Source organism: Anser anser (assembly GCF_964211835.1).
Source record: "Anser anser genome assembly, chromosome: 18".
Taxonomy (NCBI): domain Eukaryota; kingdom Metazoa; phylum Chordata; class Aves; order Anseriformes; family Anatidae; genus Anser; species Anser anser.
In genome coordinates, this window is record NC_139739.1 from 10846433 (window position 1) to 10867810 (window position 21378).

General features: G+C 36.7%; 2 protein-coding genes across 6 annotated transcripts in view; one reads left to right on the plus strand and one right to left on the minus strand.

Moving 5' to 3' along the window:
* The window catches only part of RSPH14 (radial spoke head 14 homolog), a 97881-nt gene that overhangs the window by 39802 nt on the left and 36701 nt on the right, over positions 1-21378 (plus strand). The window lies entirely within an intron of this gene.
* Positions 1-21378, minus strand: part of GNAZ (G protein subunit alpha z) — a 68207-nt gene that overhangs the window by 30438 nt on the left and 16391 nt on the right. For all 5 annotated transcript variants that reach the window (XM_083803959.1, XM_083803958.1, XM_083803960.1 and 2 more), the window contains exon 2: positions 10980-12250. In XM_083803959.1, the coding sequence (XP_083660085.1) occupies positions 10980-11702 (723 nt within the window). In that variant the 5' untranslated portion in view covers positions 11703-12250. The remainder of the gene's footprint in view (positions 1-10979; positions 12251-21378) is intronic.

A 21378-nucleotide genomic window follows, 5' to 3' on the forward strand; every position in this document is an offset into this window, starting at 1 on the left:
GTTTGTTTCTACTGATGATAAGTGGTTGGGGGTTGGTTCCTATTTATAAATTACAATATGACCAATCAGTAAGTAATGAGAAAAAGCACACAGTGACTGGACTGTGTATTTCGAAAGCAAGTTGTTTCAATCAGTTTAATAATAAAAAGAAAGGACAGCATCAAGAGCAAATAGCTAAAAATTAGTGACAGGAGTTTGAGAACTGAATTAATTGGAGGAGTTATTCATTGTCTGCTAATTTTGAAGTATAATCAGGGGACACTGTCATTGGTTGACAGGTTTGAAATTCAACTAAGCCTATTAATATCTATAAAAAAAATGAATTTCGATGCTCAAAAATCTATCCCAAGAATCAGGCTTAAGTCTTTGCAATGCACAATAAACATACATATATATCTCCGTGGCACATGCATATGCTGTCTCATCCATTATTTGTCATAAGAAAGAAAAGAACAGTCATCTAATGACAAAAATCTGTATAACCCCAAATCCAATCTGTGGTGGGCTGCAATTAAGATCAGGGGAAACATAAACACTTCCCTCCTATTTTATCCCTGTTTTCAAGATCTGAACTCAGAACTTCCAAGTTGGAAGCTTCTCACGTTGTAGCTTCTTAGTAGGCTTTTTTTTTTTAAGTGTTTTGTCAAAAAGCTTATTTGTATAAATATGCCATGAAACTATTCTTATTAGCAGTAGACAGAGTTAATGGTTAAGAAACATACAAGAAAGAAAACACACACACACAAAAAAATGAAGAGGAGAGAAAGAACAGTCTTATAGTGCTCCACAGAACAACAATGGTCAGTGACTGGTCCATGGACAACGTTGCCCTGACAAGATGGTTCATTTGGCCCACAACTCCTCCACCCCAAGTCATTCTGGTGGTGGCAGCAGTCTGCTGCCATGAGCTGTCTTATTCTCTAGTTGGTCAGCTGTGCAGGCAAGGCACCATGCACAGACAGAATGCCTGTGCTGCAGGTGTCTAGTAAAGCCAGTCACTGCTGGGAACACACAGGGCTTACTACAAACACACAGTGAAGGCCTTCAGCACACCCAGAACTATGATCTCTAAGAAGAAAGGAAGGACACTTACCAGCTGCTGCTACTCCCATCAAATAAAAATAAAAAATAAAAGCATACCAGACATGGCTAGAAAGCACTGTACATGCCGATATACAGTGGAGAATCCTTTAGATAAATATTTTAAACAAGAACACAAATACATATTCCATAGGAGAGAAGTGCTGTAATAAAGACTGAAGATACATATTCTCTAAGAATATGTATAATTCTCTCCTATTATTGCTACTCAATAAATTCTCAGAATAAATTCTCAGAAAAAAAAATAGATTTGTTAAGTGGAGTTGATCAAATATCCAGGAACCTGTATCTTGACAAAGTTTGTCCTATTATTAGATTTAGTATTCTTATAAACTCTTACTTGACTATATTCCCCTAAAAACAAAGATTACTTAATACTAAGATCTCTTCCTTTTTTTTTTTTAATAAATCATACTTCTGTTGCTTTTCTCACCACAAAATGAAAAGCTAGAAATATATTTAATACTGTTAAGAAATAACGATGTGAAATTCCAACAGTCTATGCACAAAAGACATGGCAGATAGCTGACACTCATGGTTCCACATTAAGAAGACCCAAAAGAACTATGAAAACTGAAGAAGTGGATACATAAAAACAAACCATTCCTTATGCAAGGCACGTCACCTGGGATGATAGTCATACCCAAGATAAGTTTATCCAAGGATCTAGTCCTCCAGCATGAGAACATGAAATTTCCTATTAAAGGATAGCGTAGCAGAATAAATACCAGAACTACTACTGAAAATATCAGTAGCAGGTCAGACTAAACAGCAGCTTTTTTATATCATTTAGAAATATATTAAATAGTGTAAGTTGCTGAGCATCTACTGCTCCTCTGCTGCCTCCTTCGTTTGAAGGAGTTGTCCATCAAATCCTGCTCCTTCTATCTCTAATTAGTTGTTCACTCATGACAAACCTTCCTTTCTGTGGCAGCCTAGTTTCTCTTGGAAAGGCTTTGTCAAAATCCATTTCACAAAGTAAAATAATTTCATAATCTGGATTCACTTCCCTGTATGCTTCTTGATCCACTCCCTCATCTCCATCCCCCCAAAGAATTCAAACCCCAAAAAACGAATCAAAGAAATGACCACACACAATCATCAACTCTAGAAGGCATGATTTCACTTTGTAGGAATGATTTGATTTATTCCCACTATGTTTTTTTTTTTTTCCTCATGCACTTGTATATCCTAGTCAACATTACTAGTTTCTCCCAGCTTTTGTCCTCTGCAGGCAGACTACCAACAAAAGCTATTCATGAAAGCTATTTTAAGCGCAGTTACAAGGAATGTGATGTTAGTAGTAATACCTTCAAGATGATTAAGTATTTGCTACACACCTTGTAATGCTTTTCAAAGAACGGGCACTTACTATTTATAGATTTCATACATGATTTTGTCTTCTCTATCATTTAACTTCCTTGTTACTAATCCTATCAAACGTTGTAGGGCTTTTAGTATTCAAGACCACTTCTTATTTTCTCATCAGACAATTTTCTTAGCTAAAGCTCGTCAACTGTTTTGCAAGTTCTTCTGTTACCAGCTTCCAAAGTAGATAGTTTTAGTAAGTGAAGTGTCAGGACAGAGGTTGGACTAGATGATCTTGGAGGTCTCTTCCAACCTAGACGATTCTGTGATTCTGTGAATGTCACAGGACAGACGTGCCCCTTTGGTGGCAAGAACAGTGAGTACCGTAGCAATTTGGGAGTAAAATTTCAGATCAACCTTTTCCCCTGTCCCCCTTACTCCCTAAAGAATGAGCAGCTCCACTAAACAACAGCAACAAGAAGAGTTCTCTACCACGCTCCATGTCAGGAAGCAGTGCCTTCCTACACTCACAGGTCCAGGAGCTACATCTAATGTCTCTGTTCTCCTTTTAAGTTACAGAGCCTTTCAAATTTGCACATTGACAATAATGCATGTAGGCTAATTCACATTAGTTAAATATTTTCTAACCAGATAAGGCCAGCTGTCTACCAAGTCATCGAGGATTTCAGACACCCTGTTAAATATGTATTGGAAATACATACTGGAGAAGTGTTCTAACATCCTGGAGGGTTTTAGGATTGGCATCCCAACAGTACAGAAAGCTCAGGCATATGCAAAGTTACACTTCTACTAGTAGGAAAAAAAAAGATGATAGAAGAATATATTTACCTAAAATGAGATTTTCTAATAATAGAACAAAATTCAACCAAACCACCACACCAAAACTCATTGCAAAGTTGCACAAACAGTAAGAATCCTCCTTGTTTGTTCCGATCTCTGCTAGTTTTTAAGGCTAATTGGACTCCGCTATTCCCTCCAGGCCTAGCATACCACACAGAGTTCTTACAGTTTTTAATCTATTTTTTGTTCAGTACAGTTACCAAAATAACCCAAAGTTGCTGCTTTTCCAGATCAAGATGGATTTTTTCTTTTTCTCTTAAAGTACTTAGTCCCTGCGATTATTAAGTAGACATTAGGTAGTATTATGAAAATATACAAATGCTTCTCTGCCCACTTGAAAACTACTGCACATATGTTCTGAAAGGCTTGGTCATGATTGGTACGTATGTCCCACAGTCCTAATAGTTGTTGAATTTCTTACTGTTCAAGAGGTTCCGCAAGGACAATTAAAGAATATTTTATTAAAAATCACTTATTAAAAAGCAAAATCTGGAGAGTTCCATGTAAAGATGGCTATTTGCTATAGGAGAAACCTTTATTGCTCTGGTATATTCTCTAATTCCTGTATTTGCCTTATGACATATGCTCTAACTTCACTTATTTTCTGTGAGAATGTATTTTGGAAAATCTTGACTTTCCAACCCAGTTCAGTTGAGCAAGGCTGAGAAATTTAGTTCCTTTCCTTCACAAGTTAATTTCTTATTGACAAGATGCTATCCAGATCATACAATCACTTTCTCTAGCTGTGAAACAGAAAGAGGTGCTTTCTGTTCATACTGACTAAACTAACCAGACAGCAGCAATGGCTTTGCTACTGACTCATTACAATTCTGCAAGTGCTTGACAGGTGTCTCTTTGTTCGAACACACTACTGTAGTGGCTAGTTTAACTCATTAGAAAAAAATTACCCGCACACTAGATTGATAGACATTACTGAAATTAGTGTTTTGTTGGGTTGTTTGGTGTATTGTTTTGTTTTTTGGTTGCCTTTTTTTTTCCTTTTTCTTTTATAGTTTGGGGGTTGGTAATGTTACAGAACAACGTATTTTTTACTTAAGTTCTTTTTATTTACCTGACAGTATCCATATCCCTCCACCTCCACCATTCTGAGCTTGAAGCTCATAGAATATTCAGTAGTATTCTGTCCTGTGTGTTCTGTTCTGTAGGTAGATAACCACATCAGAAGCATATGATTTTCAGTTACATTATTCAGCATAATTCATCTTCAGACTTGCAATAATATATAATAAAATGCATTGCAACTTAGATCTTAAGTGATCATTCTTTTACATATTTTACAATATACATGCTTGATAGAAGCCTTCAAGCTGGAGTCTTGAATATCTCTATGTAAACTTAAACTTTTATAAGGAAAAATATATATTGCTGTCAAACGGAAAAAAAGGCAAGGCTACAATTCCATTTGCAATGCTGAAAGATTACACGTATGAATGCTGAAGTCATCTAGGCTTTGCTCCCACGCAAAATTCTCTGTGAAACATCTTGAAATGGAAATGCTTTGCAAAAGCAAGCACACCTGAGCAGTTTAAGTCAATCCTTTTTCTCAGGTTCCCAAGAGACTTAGTTTGTCAGAAAGATGTTGCACTTAAATCAACGTTGGCCAATATGGATTTTTACCACTGATAAAGAGTGGTGTTAACATACATATGGTCTTTATCACAATTCCCTCTCAGTGTATTCAAAGTTCAAACAATTGGCCTATGACAGAAGACCTTCCAAGCTAATTACCAGTAAATACTTGAAAGGTTCGATTATGATCCCAAAGATGTGGTTTGCATAAGGCCTGCTGCAGTCTGAACTATTTGCTGCAGTATTTTGTCGTCTTTCATCTGCATCCATCTTCCTTTGAAGATGCTATACTAAAAACATAACCTCAAAAAGGCTAAAGTTTCATTTTTCCGCTTGCAATGGCTGTAAGAAAGGGAATAAAAATTAACTAAACCCTAAGCTTCTTGCAAAAATTTTTAACATTCATATTTATAAAGTTACTGAACTACTGCCATTTTTAGAAAAAGGAGACGCGCATCGTGTGAATTTTGTAGAACTACTGATCTCAGGAATTAAGTCATACATTCGTATTTAACTTATTCCATTATTTACTTTATTACTGTATTCTTGAACAATCTTTATTATCTAGAATGCTGTTGCAGCTATATACTGTACAAGGAAGTTGAAAAGTATCCATCATATGTAGTAGATATGAAACAAATCTGAGTGCACACAAATGGAGACTTTCAAAGAAACTGCAAAACTACTTTTTATGATGAGAAGCAGGTGTAGTGTAACATCAGAGAGTAAAGATTATTTAACATTCTCTAGCATCACATTAACTTAAAGAGAAAAGTTTGAGTAAAGATGAGACACATATTAACAGGAAACTCCTCCTAAGTACAGGATTCAAAGGGTAAAAGCAAAAAGATGATCACTGGAAGAGTCTAACAAGCAGATGGTGGATGCTAACATTATCAAAGGCCAGAGATGACATGTTACCATAGAATAAAAGATGGAATAGGTCAAGCAGCTGTTATGGACCTTGGAAATTAAGACAGGTAACATGTTTGATGTAATAGAGAAGGAATTAGTGTGGGGATTTAAAAAACCCTTAAGGCAGCCTTCTCAGAGTGCTGGTCAGGAATAATAACTGTTATAAAAAAAAATTTAGCATTCCAAACATATTCTACAAGCCAATTTTGCAATCATGTCAAAAAGAGGCAGCACCTGTACCTGGTTGAGTCATATTAGGTATGTGCACAGAAAGATAAAACTACGCTTGCTACACGTTAGGCAGAAAAGCACGTGTAAGATTGTGGGATTGAAAATGGACACAAATCAGATTTGCAGATAACCCTAGATAAACAGGAAAATACTGTTATTCTGTTGAAAAAAATGAAGGGTTCTGTTTTCCACTCATTTTTTGTCCTCACCCCCCCCCCAATTTCTTAGTCATTATTTTAACACATCTTCAAAGACAAGACTTGTTTATAGGTTTATATCCAATTCTGTCAACAGGAAACATCAAAGTTACCATATTCTTATAGATTGTTTGCTTAATTGTCACAGTAAGTTATGTTTGACAGTGGATGAGTTTCATTTGATAGTTCTCTTCACCATAGTCACTACACTAGGAAGCGTTTTAGGAACTCAGCTACCTTATTATTTGTAGGACTTTTCACGAGTCTCCATATTGCAGTTCAAGTGATTTATCAGCGTAGGTTCTCATACAGTTTAGCTATCAGAGCTATTTAACGCTATTGTGTATTCAGCACACCTGGAACATGCAGTGCTCTCTCAACAGAGAAGTTATGGTTGTGTTTGGATTAAAAAAAAAGTAGGTGGGCCAAACATAGCTTTTTTTTTTTTTTTTTTAAATGAGTACACAGTCAAGTTCATCCTGAAATGCTGTTAGTATCCCTCCTCTTCTTTGCCACTTAAGGGGGAGTTTAAGGAAGACAACTGTTCTCACATTTTTCATCTGTGCTCTTATTTCTCCACAGGTCAAAAATGTCTGCAGATTTTTATTTTTATATCAGCAAATACTTGGACAGCAGTTACGTACACATGAGAGCTGAGACAAAATTCTGAATTTCATAGTTTATTACTTCTGTAAGTAGCAGCAACAAAAAACATCAGATTGTTGAAAAAGATTAAAACAATCATAGATTAGCTCTCCAGGCTTTCAGAAAATATTGATTTTTCTCCCCGTGGTTTACTTCTTTTTGATTTTTAAATCTGAAATGCAAGGCAGAAAGAGTCTGAAGAATTGCAAAAAGCCAACTTAGCCCTAGTCAGTGTCTAGACTTAAATAAGAGATGTTTTTCTCAGTCCTTCTGAAAATGAGTAGTAAGAATTAGGGGCAATGTTTCTCATGTCAAGAGGAGGAGGTTACCAAACAAACAAACAAAAAAATCAGATACAGTGATTTGTTACAATAGGAAGGCAGTGTCAGTACCAAGACAAGGACACACAGACAATGAAGTGCATGTCTGCATGTAGGACAGCAAATGGTGAATCAGTTAGTACAGTACAGAGAAAGAGATGGAAGTGCAGTGGATTAGCTGTAAAAAATCTGTACAGAAGAAAAGAATTGGGAAATACTACGTATGGGATAAGCTATACCAACAAAAGCAAATAAAAAGAAGCTAATTCAGGCAAAGCTGACAAGAAATTTGCAGAAATTCTTCACACACACACACCAAAAATTTGCAAAAATCACTTAGGGGATAAAATATTCTTTGAATAGCCTGAGACACGTGGACACGATAGAAGTACAACAGAAATCTAGAGAAACCTGAGAATGCCACTAAAAATTATTTAATCTTTTTCCCCTTTTTCTCCCTAAAGCAATTTTCTTTGATCTGGTATTTCTCATGGCCTCTTATTTTAGTCGTATGATGTATACGTGGAGTTGAAGATGACTGACTCCCCTAATCTATTAAATATTATTTCAGATCTAGCTTTAAAATAAAAACTTAGCAGGATTCCAATTGCTTTTTACATCAAAGTCGTATGCAATCAAGGCTCTTACCAGCAGTCAGTACAAACTGAATCATAAGAAAAGCTCAAAAAGAGTACCAGAAATGAATCTGTATCTGAATTTCAGATTCAGACACTGGACTTATTCATCTCTCCGGATTCAGTGCATTTACTGCTAACATAACCCAGTGGAAATCTGGGATGTGATATTTCATTTACAAGTCAAATTCTATGATTAAAACATAATAAGATTAATTTATTTTCTAGCCACTAGCTTGGGATGTCTGTAGACCTTGCTGAAATGCAAATACCAGCATGTCTATATACTTCATTCAGGTTTTATGCCTTTTGATTAGCCACATAACGCTCTAAGTTAATTGTTTTTCCATATCTGATTGCCTTCATTAGTTTAACTGCAGATCTGCCCTGTCACACTCATTAGGAATTGTTCCTTCCTACATTCCTTCCACAGCACTATCAAAAGACGCTGTTGATCTCAGTGTAGTAGTCAAAATGTTACTGTGATTTAACAAACTAAATATTAGAACTTGTCTTAGGGATGAAGAGGAAGAAGAGCTTATCTGTATTTAAATTCAGTTTCCCTTTAATAGTGGTTGAGCCTATGGGTAAAGAATAAGGTGTTTTATAAATGAGAACTTCTTAGTCTTCAATTTGAGAATTCTAGAAAATTCAGTCTAGCACATTTTCCCCCAGTCTAAGTGTTTTTCAGACCTGCTATTCATGGATACCAACAAATCGCAGCATTGGTCAGCAGTGCTCTCTGCAAAAGTTACCACAGCGTACAAATCCAAACGGATCCCAGCATTGCAACGTCCCAGGCATGCTCCCCAAGGCAGGCAGTTAGACACAATCTATTGTGTAAGCAGTGACCAAAACCAGGACTGTTAAGAGAGTAGTATTACGCCTCCACACAACTGAAACTACATTGCCTATTTATTTTCAAAGCATTCTTTTTTTATTTCCCCTTGAATTTTCATAGGCATTTCAGTAGCAGACCTCAGAACAGAAGCATTTGAAGTTACTCATATCAGAGAGATTGTATTTCTCCCTCAGAAAAGTTGTTACATTGTAGTACTGACAGATTTTGTTCATTCCCTGCAGACTGGAAGATGAGTGTTATATAATCCTGCACGATGTTTAATTTAATGACTGTACGTTTTTACTTAACATGTAGAAATGTGAAGTTGCTGGAATGTTCAGATACTTGCAGTGGAACGCTCAAAATGGAACATATAAAGCAGACCATTTTACCTAGAGTAAGCTAAATTGAGCATCCAAATGCCAGTTTAGGTCCTCAGTAAATATTCTACCTTCAGATTTAGAAGCATTATTTACTATTTTTTCTGGAAAGGAAACATGAAATTGTAAAGAGTTACTTATATCCTGTGCCAAATAGTATTTAGAACTAGCATCTGCTGCTAAGTCTAGAATACATTTAATCATGAATAGAAGAGTTTCACATTAGTGCAGTTTTCCCCTTCTCAACCGTTATTCATCAAGTGGATTGTTGTGCACGTTTCTGTTCTGGAGAAGTACAATGGCTTAATGTGTTTGCAAACAATTGGACTTTGCCTGCAATTCTAAATCACGAGTTTGGGAAATTGAGGAAAAAAAGTACAGAGCATCCTTAGGTGTTTCTACAATAGCTTAATTTTCTTACCAAGAAGAGAAGGTCAGCTGCTATCTTAAATCTGAAACTGCCCATTTTTCTTCCACAGGATAACTTTTATTCACTAAAATGTTTCTGTTTCCTTTTCTAAGTCTATTCATAGCTACAAACGTTTTCTCTGGTAAGACAGAATGTTACCTAGTAGCTCATAACGAGCATTCCATTTGCAATAAATTGGAAGCATTTGGTCAAAATTCAGCTTAGGCAAATGATCTTGACAATAACATTTTTTTCCTTGAAGAATCATAGAAAGCGCATGCAAAAGGGATTCAACCATATAAGGCAAGCTTGTAAAACAAAAGGATTATTTCTGGAAACTATTCTGTAGTCTTGGTTCAAACCTAAGTATAATTGCTTCTCAAACTTATCACTTAGCTCCTTTTAAATAAGAAAAAAAAAATCTTTGTAAAAAACTATATTAGCAACCAGAAACTGGCAACCTAAAACCTTGACAACGGAGCTAGAAGTACAAATGGATTGAAATAATTTCACATCACTGTATGAATAATTATAATAGATTGTATAAAATGATACTTTAATTCCCTACATGCATGGGATGCGAAGGGAATAATTTTATGTATTATCTTCAGTGATCTTCTCATCTTTTGCTGGTTTGAGGGGGAAAGGAATTGGTTTGTAGAACTCAGATCTTAAACAGACAAGACTTCACAGAAGAGTAAAAAATAAGCAAGCAACTTTTTAAGTTAACTTTTTGATTTTACAGTACAGACTTTAATTCTTCCTAAGGGTGGCTATTTTCAAACACAAATAGAACATGTTTAGGAACCACGAGATGATAAAAATCATTCCATGTTCCTAGCTGACAAACTCCCGTCTCTTAAGCACATTTTACAAGGCTGTCAAAAGAAAGTTTAAATAAAACCCTATAAAGTTCAACTCAAGCAAACTAAATGTGATAGCAAATACGTAGCTGCGTACATGTAAGTGTGCTTAAATATTTCCATAGTTACTGTATTTGCATGCTGTGCAAATCAGAGACTAACAATAGCATTAAAGGGGAATTAAACAGAAGTAGTTATTCATTGGACAAGGCAAATCAGCCATATAAACAAAAGCAAAGAACATTTTATATTTAAGGTTCCATTCTAATTAAAAGCTGTATTTGATTTTTTTTTTAAAAACACTAATTTCATGTTATCCGAAATCCTGATAAAAAAATCCTAGAGACAAAAAAGAAGAAACAACTTTCACTATTTTAGATTCAAACTTTCCTAGGACTCACAAAACAATGCCCAGATTAATCATCCTGTACACAAAGATATACACTGTTCTAAGTGTTATTTGAAATAATGCTTAACCAGATAAACTTGAACATTTAGCAAAAAGCACAAACCAAAAATTTCTGCTGTCATTTGAGGAGCACCTCAATAATAACATTAAACAATTACATTTTTAAAACCTATCCAATGGGGATAACTCTCTAAACAAAGAGAAGAGTCCGAACACTGGGGAGCGGGAATGGAAAAGGAATATCAAGGGAGTAAGGAGCAGAAGATGCACTTACTGTTTGGTTATCTTCATAGAGCTTCAAGTCATATCCACTCAGCTCCACACAGAAAATTATTGCTGTAACCCCCTCAAAACAGTGGATCCATTTTTTGCGTTCAGATCTCTGTCCACCCACATCCACCATTTTGAAAGTCAGCTCTTTGAAGGTGAACTTATTTTCTACAATTCCTGTGGTCATGTCCCGAGAACGCAGAATGTCTTCCACTGTAGGGATGTAGTCCAGTGCTGCGATCCTTTCTAGGTCATTTAAGTAGTATGCAGCATTATCCTCTAGGTGGTACTCATTGGAGCGACAGAAGCACTCCTGCACACCAGGGTCTGCCCAGAGCCGTTTCATGACTCCCAGAAGCTCGGGGGTAATCTCGCCTTTGCTCTCAGCTGGGCCCGTCAGGGCAAAGAGCTGCACAGCATCATATGCTCTGTCAGGATTGTGAAATTCTATCTTAAGGGTGGCTAGAGCCCGAATGATGCGTGTGAGGGAGTCAATTGCATTATAGATGATCAGAGGTTTGTATTCCTTGCAAGCCTCCAAGTTAAAGCCACCACTGTGAATGATTTTCATCTGCTTTACAATGGTACTCTTCCCAGAATTGCTGGTACCCAGGAGAAGAAGCTTAATCTCTCTTCGTTGTCGCTGACTTTCAGAGCGCAGGTGGCGGTCAATCCTCCGGGACCGCCGCGCTGCCTCTTTCTCCTCAGAGCTTTGCCTACATCCCATGGTATAGCAGGCTGTTACAGAAGGGAAGGGCCGGAGATTGTCTCAGTTTCTTCACGTCTCCAAGAAGGATCTCTGACGTCTTCCAGCTCTCGTGCCAGGTACACCTTATACGGAAAAAATCCAATACCTACTGGTCCAAGAGGCCTGTACCTCCTAATTCAGTTCCAACACGGATGCAAACACTTGTAGATAAGCAACCACAGAAATAGTCTCTTCAGGAGATCTCATGGCACTCCCCTTTCCAGTGCATAAACAGTGGCACATTCCTGTTACTGAAGGGACACTTCCCTTTGCCACAGTTTGGCTAGGTCCATCCAATATTCTTTTCTGTTCTGCATAATTATTTTGCTGCCTTCTGTCCAAAGGTAAGGAGCCGCACTTTCACCTTCTCTGCTCTAGCCCTCGTCTTCTAATTGTATTTTCTGGTTGCTGTGGTGATGCTGCTAGATAGCGCTGACGCTCTTTTCAGTGGTGCTGTACTTGTTTTGTTTCTCTTCCCCCACTTCTTCAGCTGATCCAGTTCAGCTCAATAAATCTATGCTTTCCACCTGCCAAACAATGAGAAAAAATGAATGAAGCGAGCAACTTTGCTTCCTTGCTACTGTTTCCCAAACAGAAACTACAGATGGAAAAATACGTAAAGAAAAGCAAAAATTCAAAACCCCAGCAAAAATGTAGTGACAGCTGAAACTTGCAGACCTAAGAAAATGTGGTTTCTGAACAATAGTAAATCAAATCTTGGTTTCAAGCCTTCTGCGTTTTATTATCTAAACCTACATGAAAAAAAACAGTGCTCTGCTGTGTCCCAATTTCTCCCTCAGCAAGAGTTTATGGCACTGCTTTTCCTGCACAGTCCTGTTCTGACTGGTTTTCCTGAAGTAGAAAAATGAAACAGTCGCAACTACTTTTCCCAGTCTCTCTGTTTATATCAATATCTTGTACTCAGATGTCCTCCTGAGTTTTCTTTCATCTTTTCTGTTTTGTTTGCACTGAACATTTGAGCAACTAAATTAGGAAGCAAAAGGAGGTGATTAAGTTTGCTTCATGATTTTGTGAGAGTTACTGATCTTTGCAGAATTCCACAACATATCTTCCTTCCCCTTGGAGACTGGTACAGTTAAATATACTGCATGCACCTTACATAATCAATCAAGTGATATACTACTTGAACAAACTTTGTAAGCTTCTTTCCATAGCAATAGTGTTATTAGGCCTCTCCTCTTCCATTTTTACTACACAAGTTCTGAGAGGTAGCGAAAGTGAACAATGACCAGAAGGCAAAAGTTTCATTCAAAAAACACAGGAAATGCCATCCAAAGCAAGAGGTGAAAGCTTTGCAGTGACTGTTAGAGCAATTATTCTTTCCCAAATTAGGGTTTAAGCCTACTAGTTGGAGCTCTGCAGAAGGGAACAGCAGGAAGCAGTTACCTCTCACAGAGGGAAAACACATTGCTAACAGCTGATTGGTGACAACTTGCCTCTTTTCTAGGAAGGGCTTGCTGCTCCCACTGAGCTCTGAACATGCTGGGCACCAGAAGTCACAGCTTCCAGCTCTTCATCATATGCTGACCCCAGCCCACTTTGGCACCTATCCTGCTGTCTGCTTACTTGCGTGTGGAGGGTCTTCAGTGGCTTTTGTTGTTGTTTTTTTCCCCAAACTAGACTGCATGCCATTGACATACCCTCAGAGTAGGTTTTGACCCTTTTCTTAAATCTACTAAAGGAATATAATTTCCATTACATTTTAATAAGACTGTCTCTCAAATTCCATTTTAAACGTTGCCCTAGAAACTCTTCAGAAATTTTTCCTGCATTCACTTACTAGCATTTCAATGTAAATGGGACAAAGCATCAAAATCCATACTGAAAAGGATGATTCCACACTAGCAGGAAAGGGAGAAAATGATCCAGGCCAGATGTTTAATATCTAGCTTTCACAAGAAAAAAAAAAAGAACTAAAACTACTTGCAGCTTCACATACTTTGCTTTTACTTTCTTAAGCATAATGACAGAATTTTTAGTGGGCAATAGATATTTCAGCACTCAAAAATAATCATGTGTACTTAAGTAACTGCAATGGAGCACTGGATTTAACAATGTGTTTTTCCTTTTCTGACATGAGTTACATTGTGGGATAAGAATCACTTTTATAGATACACCTTCTGTCTACCAGCCTGATGCATTTCATTTTTAATTGACCACCCTGCCATAGTTGGAAAAAAAAAAACACAGTTTTATAGCACATGCTTTCTAGGATACTGTTTTACTATTGAGAATTTCAATTCTGCATTTATCTTGCCAAAAATCAGCCATGGATTTCAGCAAGATCTTGCTTTACCCTTCCCTGAAGTGCCACCATAGTAGAGGAGTTACACCAAATAATAGTTTAAGCTAGATTTAAATTATATTAATCAAGATACAGCATAACAGAAGAGCTTCTGCAGGGCAAGAGTGGAGGGGGGCTTCACAGAAACAGATAAGGACAATTACATCAGCTACAGTCTGAAGAAGGGTTGTATGGTTAAAATAGAGGATAAAGCTCAGCTGTTTTAGTTTCCTAGCATCTTACATTTTCATGAAAAAACATCTTTCTTTGACTACCTCCACTCTCCCACCCCTCTCCCTCTATAAATGTTCAATTATATATCTAGAATTTCACTCCTCGGGTAGTAGAAACAAGTGTAATGATCTCAGGCTGTCCCGTTTAACAAAAGGTATTACTCTTCTTCTGCCATTTATGCATTAAATCATTGTCACAGTGGGCTATCCTAACCTTAGTTTCTGTCTTTTGCATAGCTTTCTCCCTAAAGATTTTTAAACTTACTGATCTCTTCTAGTTTATGATGGGCTGGCAGGTGGGAATTAGAGTCTACGCATCTGTTTTCAGATCTGGGGTCTACAGTTCTGTAACAGCATCTTGGCACCAGGCAGGTTCTCCCAACACAATGCATCCCTCTTCAGCAGTTTTCAGTACATATATAACGTGAAGTATGTGTGTACAAAAGGACAAGCAAAACAATCATTGTTTATTCCTTAGCATCAGAGAGAAAGGTGTAAAGACTAGGCAGCTTCAATGGATGAGTTTTATGGATTTGGTCCTGAAGATTCTTGGGACATTAGCCTGGGACAGTTGAGCTTGCTATCACTCACTCTTAAATACTTTCACTGATTCTATATTTGTCTTTAAATCCCTTCCTAACTCTAACCCTGCTTAAGGCAGATATATAGTTGAACCAGCGTAGACCTGGATAAAACTCATGACTACCAGGATGAGTCAGCACAGGTCAGAATTGGTACCATTGTACTGAGAAGAGCATTATATTGTTGAAAAAGATTAATGGAACTCTGAGTAAAAAAAAAAAAAAAACACGAACACAAGAAAATCTTCTTCCTTGCTGCCTTCCTACCATGTTACCATGTTTCTTTTAATTTCCATACTCTTACACCTGCCTGCAAATCCATCCCAAATCCACATGCATGAAATCAGTTATGCTACAACAAGCCTTTTACAGCAGCCAACTCCAAAAATGAATCGTGACAATCTTACTCTCAGTTGTTCTAAGCTAGGTATCCAATCCATACATAAGGTTACCTCCACATGACAGCTCAGAGTGTTTATATATGGACCACAGTGCATGGGCAGGCTTGTAATTTAAGGATTTTGGGTACCTTCAATTTAAAGAGGTTTAAGTCTTTTGCTCTAAATGCATTACTACCTGGTCTAAAATGCTAGAAGTCTTAATATCAGCTATGGTTATTTAACTAGTTATAAAATTTACTTCCCTTCACATTTCAGAAGGGAATTAACATATGAAGAACAGATTAATAAGTAGGAAATTAAAATAATAGCATGCATATTAGTAGAATGGTTATTAGTACAACTTTATTTATTCAACTGCATGAAAGAAACAGAAAAGAATACACACACACAAAATGAGGAGCTATACTTTCTTCACATAACTGTCTTTTTCCAACAGTCAGGGGAGATGAAGACAGTTGAGGATGCTGTTTCTTGAGTAACTTTCCAGCCACACAGAAAGAATGAAATGACTGTATTAATAGGAATTTGGCCCAATATTTAATTATATTAGAAATAGAACTGGATATTTATGAACCAGTTTAACATTATACCCTCAGAGGCCTTATTTTCATGTCATTAATAAGACCATTGGTCCAACCTTTTGTTACATTTCCTACATCTCAATGATCAAAGTTGAAAAATTTTGCAAGAAACACATGCAACTCTTCTTCCACTACATTGATATTTCATCTGGGAAAGAGAGAGACTTGCCAGAGATAAGAAGCAAGTAAATACACATTCTAAAACACATAAATAATTATCATAAAACATGACATTTTATGCCCATATAAGGTGAATAGATCTTTTTAAGAATTTGTTATTTGCTTCAAGAATTGCCCGAAACAAACTGTTCGGTAGAAAGTCACTTTCAAGAAAAAAAAAGGTTTTTTGGTTTTTTTTTTTTTTAAAAGACTGCTCATACATTCTATGTATTAGTCCCTAACACACATTTCTACAGCACATTCAGATATGTTGTTCATATCTGCATGGTGTTACATATCACTTATTTTATTTGGCATTAATAAATAAGCAATAACAGAAAAAGATAGAGTGGCACCTCCTTATTGTAGGGACGACCTGGAGTATGTAAACATTGTGTAAAAGCTTCACAGTACTGAGTTTCCATTTTCTTTACTTCTAGTCTCTGCTATCACATATATTCCTATGATTTTTGTCACTATTTCAAGTAGGAATACAATGAGGTGATTATTAAGAAACAGTATCACTGCTCCTGTTTTACAAGGCAATAATACAGTTAACTACAATAAGAATATTAAGCTTTCCCACAGGCACTGAACAGCGTCTTCCACATTCATAGTTGCTACTTCATAAAGTTTTTCTTTTTTTAAAAAATAAACTATTGTGTAAACCACATTTACTGTCCTGACTACATGCAGATGAACTTTCTTTTTTGCTATTTCTTGGAATACGCTTGTAATACAGGAAAATAAGTAGCCTAGATTTTGTTGTTTTAAATCCTATTTCATATTAAAAATGCAAGTGTTTATTGGCTTCAAGTTCCTAATTAGATAAAAGCCTTTTCAGTTACTTTAATGGAAAGCAATATTGTCTCCTTTCACAATGGAGAACTCCTTTCACGTCTGTCTAAATTTGGTTTAAAAGCCTTTAAGCTTTGAAGGACCACATTGTGCTGTATATGAGCATCTAAACCAACATATATGCCTTCCACTGACAAAACATATTTGTTCAATCTGATGATATATGTGGGCTACCTTGTCATAGCTTAATGGGTATCTCTTCCCACAAGAGAAAATTAACATGCCCTAGACTAACAGGGATCTATTTCAGTTAGTAAAGTTCATTTTCGGAGTGGGAACACTACTCAAACAGAATTCTGCACTGGTCAATTATATAAATCTATTGAAGCCCATTTAACCTAACAGACTAGCATGCACTTCTGTCCATACTTTCACAGACAATAAAGCAGGCATTATTGTTGCTTTCATACCTAATGTTCCTCTTTCTCCCCATCCATCACTTCTGTCTTGCTCAAACCGATCTGTGTTTGCAGCCTTAGCCCTTATCCCTTCTCTCAGCATGTTCGTAAGTAATCGGGAGGAGTGGCACCACAACTACAGCAAGTTGTGAGGATTTCCCTAAGGAAAGAGCCAAATACTGTCTCTTGTTGCATTAGCTACCGGCACATTAGTAGAATGTCAAGTTGTAGAATCCACCCTGAAAGATGCCCCTTCCCCAGGATTTTATTGAAAGGAACTGGCTCCTAGGCTTAGGATAATGCCAGCAGCTGTTACTATCATAGTCAATGTAGAGACTGCGCACTGTATGCAGCTAGCAGCAGGAATTTCAGAAGGCATTACAGACACAAAGCTATATTCTCTCAAACACAACCAGTAGTATAATAATTTAGCTTTATACCACCATCCCTCCATACACACACACACACACACAGAGTGCGTGGAGGTAATCTTATTCAGCTTTTTGCAATATAACAAACCTAGTAAACCAGATGATGCATAAGATTTTTCTCAGTAGTATGTAATTTAATAAAGTGAATTGAAATTCAGAAAGTTGTGGCAAAACTTTCTTCAGCCATTTTAGTTATAATTGCCAGCAATCTTTTTTTAATTCAGGAGTGATATTCTATTCGGTGTTTCAGAATGTACGCTACCAGAGCAAAGAGGGAAAAAAAAGAAAAAAACATAGCCAAACTATACTTTACCAGTTCATTGGTTCTTTTTGCTTCTTCTTTATCTATGCTCAGAAGATGGATTGGTTTTAAACAGAGTACTGCACTGAAAGTTTGGAGGTAGCAGACCTGCCTGTTTGAGCACTTACCCATTTAAAAGCAAATGCAGGCAAATCTAGCAAAAAAGTAGCACAGCACATATTTAAGACTTACAAGTGTAAGCTAACCTAATGTAATCAGTTTCTAATGATTACACACATCCACAGAGGATTCCAGCACATTAACAAAACCTTATTTTTACTTGTTTTACTTTCAATCACTTTTTACACTATTAAGGAAAGAATAAGACATGAGTATGATATATAGGGAAATACTCAAGGTAGTTCACAGAGGAAGAAGCAAGAGTTTTATTAAGCAAGCACCACTTTGATAGGAACTGAAGCTAATAAAGAATGGGGAAGTCAATTCAGAATTTTAAATCCAGAACAGGTGTCCAGACACTCATGCAGTACAAATGCAGAGTTGAAATAATTTCACAGAAGTTTAGTATTTAATGTAAGTAATTCAAGTCCATTTATTTCAGAATAAAGTTGTTTTTAACAGCAGCCACAAACTTTACTAACATTCTCCTTTGACAACTTTCGAAATCTAAAAGAAAAGAAAGGAGAAAAGCTAAAGGAACAAAAAAAACAGATTTTTTTTTCCCCTTTGTGAATCCTCTTATTTGAGGATGTAACTTTTTGTAGTTGACTGCAATATGATTTAGGTTGCTGTTTTCAGTTGAAGCCTTGGTTAAAAAAAATGGATTTGAAAGTCTTTGCATCAGATATCTACCCTTAAATAATTATGGAAAATTCTCATTAAAAAAAAAAATGGCTTGGGCACTTTTGGATGGAGTGCCTGGGAAAAAAGTTAGTTGTTTTGTCTGTGCTGAAAAAGTTGAGACCTTATCTTTAAAACCCTTCTAAGCCTCCAAACTTTGAGACAGGAATATGACATTACAGAAGGTGAGCATTATGGTGTGGATGTGTGTTTGCTATTCTTACAAAGCAAGAAGTTAGAGACCTTCCAAAAGTTTAGTTTTAACTGGATTAGATTCAATTCCAAATAGAACATGTACAACAAGAGAAATTGGACTAGACAGTCTAGAATTTTAAAAAAAAAGGAGAGAAAAGAAAGGGAAAGGAAAAGACATTATACTAAGGAAAATCAGAAATATTTCATATCCACTAGAATGCCTTTGTCTCCAGAGCCAAGAGCTCGGACCAGTCCGATCATGCACTTCTTGCCTGCAAGTATTTTTGAAAATCCCTGATATTCTATCTTTCCACACAAAGGTAACATCCTCTTATTAATGATATTCACCCTTTCCTTTGAATCCAAGAGTTTCAAATTGAAACTAAGCTGTACAGATATCAGGATGTCATCTTGTGGTAGAATCCAGTTTAGTTTTATTGGAGAAAGTCCCTTGTGAAATTTAAGATATCTTAGAAGAATATTAAGGATTAATATTCAAGTACCAAAAGTTGTATATATTAGTTACGGCAAAAGTTTTAATTACATATTCGTACACTATAGTCCCATCCAAAACAGGTTGGATCGGATCTAATGATCTAACAAGAGAATGCAACAGAGAAAGCTGTTGTCTTTGGTGGTTTGTTACCGCAGTTAAAATGCATATCGTATCAGTCAGACAACTGAAGAAAGAAGTGATAGTGTCATGATTTAATTAGCCCTTTGTCGAGCTGGACTACTGAGTTCTACCTTCCTTTGCCATGGTGGCTCTTTATGATGTTAAGTCACTCAAGCCCATCTTTTCAAAGGTGGTCATAGCTTGTGATTTTTGTTTCTTAGATGCCCAACAAGAGGTACTGCTTGTGATCAGAAAATACAACTGTAATGGTAGCTGTTTTTAATATATATGAACATATTAAACAAAGTCATCTTTTTTCACTTGATCCATCGTGATCTCTAAGAAATTGAGCCTCATCTCCCTACTATCTCCCAACAGTAGGAACTACTGCTGACAGTAGTTCCATTAGGTTCTCATCTGCTAATTCTCATTGTGATTTTATATAAATACTCAGACCTGCTAGAATTGCCACCTGGGCATACATGTCAGAAGGAAGTGTTGCAGGGAACTAGGAGAGAGCCCAGAGAAAGCGATTACTCCATGCAGTCCTTGTGTACCTATCAGTATGTAGGCTTCACTGATAGAATACAGCATGTCACTGCATAAAATCTCTTATTTATTCATAAGTGTAAACATCCCACATACTTCAGCAGTATCCAAATACAAGTTATGCTAGTCAATGGTATCCACTAGCTAAGCATATCAATCCTGTCACAGTTTAGCATGTAGTCTCGATCCAAGTTTTAGGGAAACATAAGAGTTGATAGTGAAAACAAAGTATACTTTATAAACCAAGTATTCAACCCCTATTTTTATAAAGCTAGATTGTAATCTTTAGTTAACGGCATTCAAGTTTGCACCAGTGCAGCTAAGATCAAGACCACATTAGAGTACAAGTGCCTGCTAGTTATTTTCCCTGATAACTACACATACCTCGTTTCCTTCAGGAAGTGGGAAACAAATCATCTAAAGCATTAATACCAAAAATACTATCACCACCTGGTAGACATTTTAAATCATGACCTGTATTAGCAAGTCCAAACAACCCCAAACTAGTGTGAAAAAGTGAGAAGCAGCATCAACACAACCAGTATGTAACACCAGCTGCTTCCTGGACAGAGCCAAAAATACAGCAGTTCTGTTCTGAGTTGCATTGATGAAAGTAGTAGTGTCAGTGACTGCATACAGAATCTCCTGTGCTTCATAGTGATTTAACTAAGACCAGAATCTCCCACAGCAGTCATTTTAGAATTGACCTTTAGACTTCCATAAAGAATGAAATATTACAAGAATATTACAGTGTGTCTAACAGTGGGTGTGCAGGAAATGCTGGCTGCTAGACAAGGGAGAAAAGAAACAGCACACATAGCAGCTGCTTTAGGGACATACAAACATCAGACCCGTTTAAAAATTTGTAACAGCAACAAATGAAAAGCAGCACCCACTCAGTGCTAGCATCAGTGTTTTGTAAGCAGCTCGGATGATGACAGCAGTGTAGGTTATGGCTTCATTAGAGTTCTTACGTAGCTTTTATCATCTGTGTTGTAGTTGAGGTGGGCTATTCATGAACTAAGACTCATACACCATTGGAAAAGGGGGTTGCTGTTTAGGAGTCTTACAGAGCTTAAGGAGATGACTATTACATAAAAAACAGTAAACATTTAGTTTGGTCATGAATACAGTAGCAAGTTTGCTATTACTTGCTCAACCTTACTGCATGCAATACTTTTTGAAAGCAGGAGGAAATTGTGTTATAGCAGAAGAAAATTAGAGGGATTTGAAACAAGATTACAAT